The sequence below is a fragment of the Cucumis sativus genome, chromosome 6, assembly GCF_000004075.3.
Source record: "Cucumis sativus cultivar 9930 chromosome 6, Cucumber_9930_V3, whole genome shotgun sequence".
In the NCBI taxonomy this organism is placed as follows: Eukaryota; Viridiplantae; Streptophyta; class Magnoliopsida; order Cucurbitales; family Cucurbitaceae; genus Cucumis; species Cucumis sativus.
Window position 1 is genome coordinate 11998657 of NC_026660.2, and position 3692 is coordinate 12002348.

Here is a 3692-nt window from a genome sequence, read left to right on the forward strand (position 1 = left end):
TTCGATAACAATATGACACCATTGAAACCTATCGTTCGTGACCGTCGTCGCTCCAACTCGTCGATGATGAGAAATATGAAGAAGAAATCCACACAATTAAACATACACCGAGAGCAATTTTGTAATTTATATATGAAAAAACAATGAACTTGAATGGAATTTTGAATATTGTTATATATTTTTATAAATTAGAGTGAATTAAGAAATTAATGGATTGTTAAGAATTTTAACATAAAGAAAATAAAGAGACCTCACAGCTAGCTAGAAGGTTTCCATTCTACCTCATGCCTCTCTTGTTGAACAATTTCTAACGTTAGAATGCAATCAAATGGCTAAGTTATGTAAACATACATCTATTGTTATTTACGAGTATGACATTAGGGTTTAAGACATTATATATAGATCTTTTAAACTTAAATTCGAGGAGTCTCTACAATCTCAAAATTATTATTATGAACTAAACAACAAACTAATTTCTTCTGCAAAAATGTTAGTCGATATTTATTCATTGATCTCATAACACCTAATGTATTCCAAATGCATTTTTCTGATGAGAATTTGGGTTTTAATTACTTTTCAAGTGGTCCAAGAGAGGATGAAGTTTGTTTTCAAAGAATGTGATGAACAGAAGATGAAAGTGAAACAGCAGCCATTTGAAAATCAACACAAAAAAGTGGAAATTAACTTGTATGTATGTAATGTGTATATAATTATTTAACGCACTAAAATTTCACAAGCAAAGAAACACTTCAAATCAACTTCACATTGTCCATAAATTGCAAAGACATATTTCTATTTTTGGAAGATTAAACCTTTGGCCTAACTCATCCATGGTTGTGTATTTTTTATTTTGCTAAAATTTTTCTCCCCTCTTTGCCCTTTCCCTTCCACCATTTTGGCCTTCCTTTAAACCCTAATAATTCCAAACTCTCGACTTTTTAAAGATTAACACTTAATATTTAACCTAATCTCTATTTATATATATGTCTTTCTTTCTTTTCACCCTTATTATTGCCTTTTGGATATAACATGTGATGAGAATATTCCCCAAATGTCTCTCCTCATTTCATATTGCTTTTCAACTTTTTTGAATATTTTATAAAGCAAAAAGATGGGTAGCACCTAAATTAGGAATGTCTAAGGGTTTTTTCCTCTCTTCACCGACACAAACGTAACAAAACGAAAAAAACGGTATCATAAAATGCAAAAGTTAGACATTAACTCCAATTAACCAAAGAATTAACATTACCGTTTGATTGTTAATTATTTAGATTTCAAACCAATAGTATATATTACTAATAGAAAACGATAACGATGTTGATATTTTCTTTTAATTCATATTTAGTCATGAATACAATACTACAATTAGAGACTTAGTTAAATCAAGAAACATCCATATAAAAAAGACAAATAAATTTACAATTTCAGTTCATAAGTCGTCGTTGTCCTTCCTTCTTCATAACTTTTCTTCTTTTACTTTCGCTTTGTTCTCAAGTACGAACAATAATTAGATTGAGACGTGTCGAGAAAGGGTTGAAAGCCTTTTTCTTTTTATTCTTTTATACCTCTCTTGGGTCTACAAAAAGAGTTCTAATAGGTGGGGTATTTGTCCATTCCAATATATGATCATCATGATCATGATCATTGCTGATATTATTATTATTTTTCTTACTTTTCAAGGACTTTATGCACCAAAAATCTTCATAACATGATAGCAATTTCCAATGAGGAATCTCCATTTTCAGGTCATCATCTTCATCACCACTAATCTCAGTAACAATAGCTTTACAATTATGATCCTTTGAATTATTCATTGCCATATTGTGCACAAATTTGCACAAAGCTCCAACCAATCTCTCAGAAAAAGGCCCCTCATGGTGCAATCCATAAACAAAATAGAACCCGAATGGCTTGAAAAAATTAGGCACCAAAACAAGCTTAAAGCATGGCAAAATTTTGTCCATAATTTTCAAACTCTTTGTGTAAATTACCCATGCAAATGGTGCTTTTCCTAGCCTTAGCCTGAAAACTTCCCCACTATTCCATAGACTTACAATGGCCCAGCTGCTTTGCTCGTTTCCGCCTGTGGTGCTCGACGACGACCTCAACGGATAATGTTGTTGTTTGAAATTTGCCATCCATGTCCCTAAACTCAACTTGTTTTTCAATATGTTTTTTATGTCTTTGGGAAAGAGCTCTGTTGAGGCCATGTGTTTTTTGTATATTGCTTCTGCATCTTCTATTTTTAGCTTTTGAATTTTGATTTCTGATGAATTGATGTTGTATGGATGGTTTCTTACTGGGTTTACCAAAATTCTTCCAGTTCTAAACTTTATGTACCTGTTGGGAAAAGAATAAAAATGTTTAAATAAATTTCTAATATATCTCTAAACTTAATACGAATGTAACATTAAGTTTCAAAATACTATAAATATAAATATATAAGAGACATTTTAAAATCGTTAAAATCACTTTTATCCAATTCTAAATTAATTTGAGTAAAATATGAATTCAATTCCACGTATAAAATATAAATAATGTTTAAAAAGTGTGAAGATAAACCCATTAAATAAATTTTGTATAAGAAAAAGGACCGTAGGTAATCATCTTAAAACTACTCTCAAAATATTTTGAGTGACTTTTAAAATTTTATTTTTATATCTAAATATTGTCTTGTTGAAAATAGCTCCACCGTATAATAACATAGATATTAGTCATCATCATATAATAGCAGTCTCATACAACCAATAAGTAATTATCGAAAAATCTAACTAAAAATTTCTAGTTGATTAGATAAACAACACCAATCACCATTTCAAATAACACAATTAAATATGGGGATTTTGGAAGATTAGTTATAGAGAAAATACCTCAAATTATTGATGAAGAGATTAAGAGAGGCATGGTTATCTTTCTCAGCAGCCATACAACAATAATCAACATCATTGGAAACAAACCAATCTTCCAAACGGCGAACGAGGGCAGCCCCAATCCCACGGCGGCGATACGGCGGAGCCACTCTCAAACCAAGAACGTATCCCACTTTAACCACCAAGCCGGGTGGCGGGGGTTTATGAGGAGTAAAAAAGACAGCTTTTATTGATCCTTGAATAACACCAACCACTTCCTTGTCACACTCAGCAACCTAAAAATTTAAAAATTAAATACAATTAATTTCACAAAGCAATAATTAAGTTAATCCATAAAGAAAAACATACAATTAATTAGATTAAATGAAATTACCAGCATTTTATACATAGGACTATTACGAATCCTACAAATGGGGTCACCCAAATTATCAGTGAAGAGAAACACACGTTTTGATTGGCCAATTTCACATCTTCTTTCAAGGTCTAAGACTTGAGCTTTATCAGAGAATTGGCCTTCATCATTATGATCTTCATAGCTTCGAATAACAAACCCATTAAATTCCATTAATTAAAGAGAATATATATATATAATATAATATAAGGTTTCAGGGGGGGGGGGGGATATGATTTTAGAAAAAAAACAAATGAGAGGGGGAAATAATTTAATATTTATATGAGAAGAAAGGGGTTTAATTGTAAATATGTAATGGATATATATCAACATCAAAATGGTAGATAAATTTTTCTTGAAAATTAATATGAGACAAAAAGTGATTAATGATAGAACGTGTTGTTTGTCTATGGTTTACCCTTGTTAACTTC

General features: G+C 30.9%; 1 protein-coding gene across 1 annotated transcript; it reads right to left on the reverse strand.

Annotated features, from left to right (window-relative positions):
* Positions 1–1290: 1290 nt before the first annotated feature.
* Positions 1291–3478, reverse strand: LOC101206936 (probable N-acetyltransferase HLS1-like). Its single transcript, XM_011660117.2, has 3 exons — positions 3244–3478; positions 2871–3145; positions 1291–2340 (listed from the first exon to the last, which is right to left on the reverse strand). Exons 1-3 carry the CDS (start codon positions 3433–3435, stop codon positions 1560–1562), a joined length of 1248 nt encoding a protein of 415 aa, XP_011658419.2. The 5' UTR covers positions 3436–3478; the 3' UTR covers positions 1291–1559.
* Positions 3479–3692: the final 214 nt, after the last annotated feature.

What these genes read in the sequence shown, in the direction of transcription:
- LOC101206936 (XM_011660117.2), bottom strand. Translation starts at nt 3,435, where the DNA reads ATGGAATTTAATGGGTTTGTTATTCGAAGCTATGAAGATCATAATGAT. An exon ending in GTCCTATGTATAAAATGCTG is followed by an intron (nt 3,146 to 3,243) that starts GTAATTTCATTT and finishes TTAAATTTTTAG; the next exon opens with GTTGCTGAGTGTGACAAGGA. An exon ending in CTCTTCATCAATAATTTGAG is followed by an intron (nt 2,341 to 2,870) that starts GTATTTTCTCTA and finishes TTTTCCCAACAG; the next exon opens with GTACATAAAGTTTAGAACTG.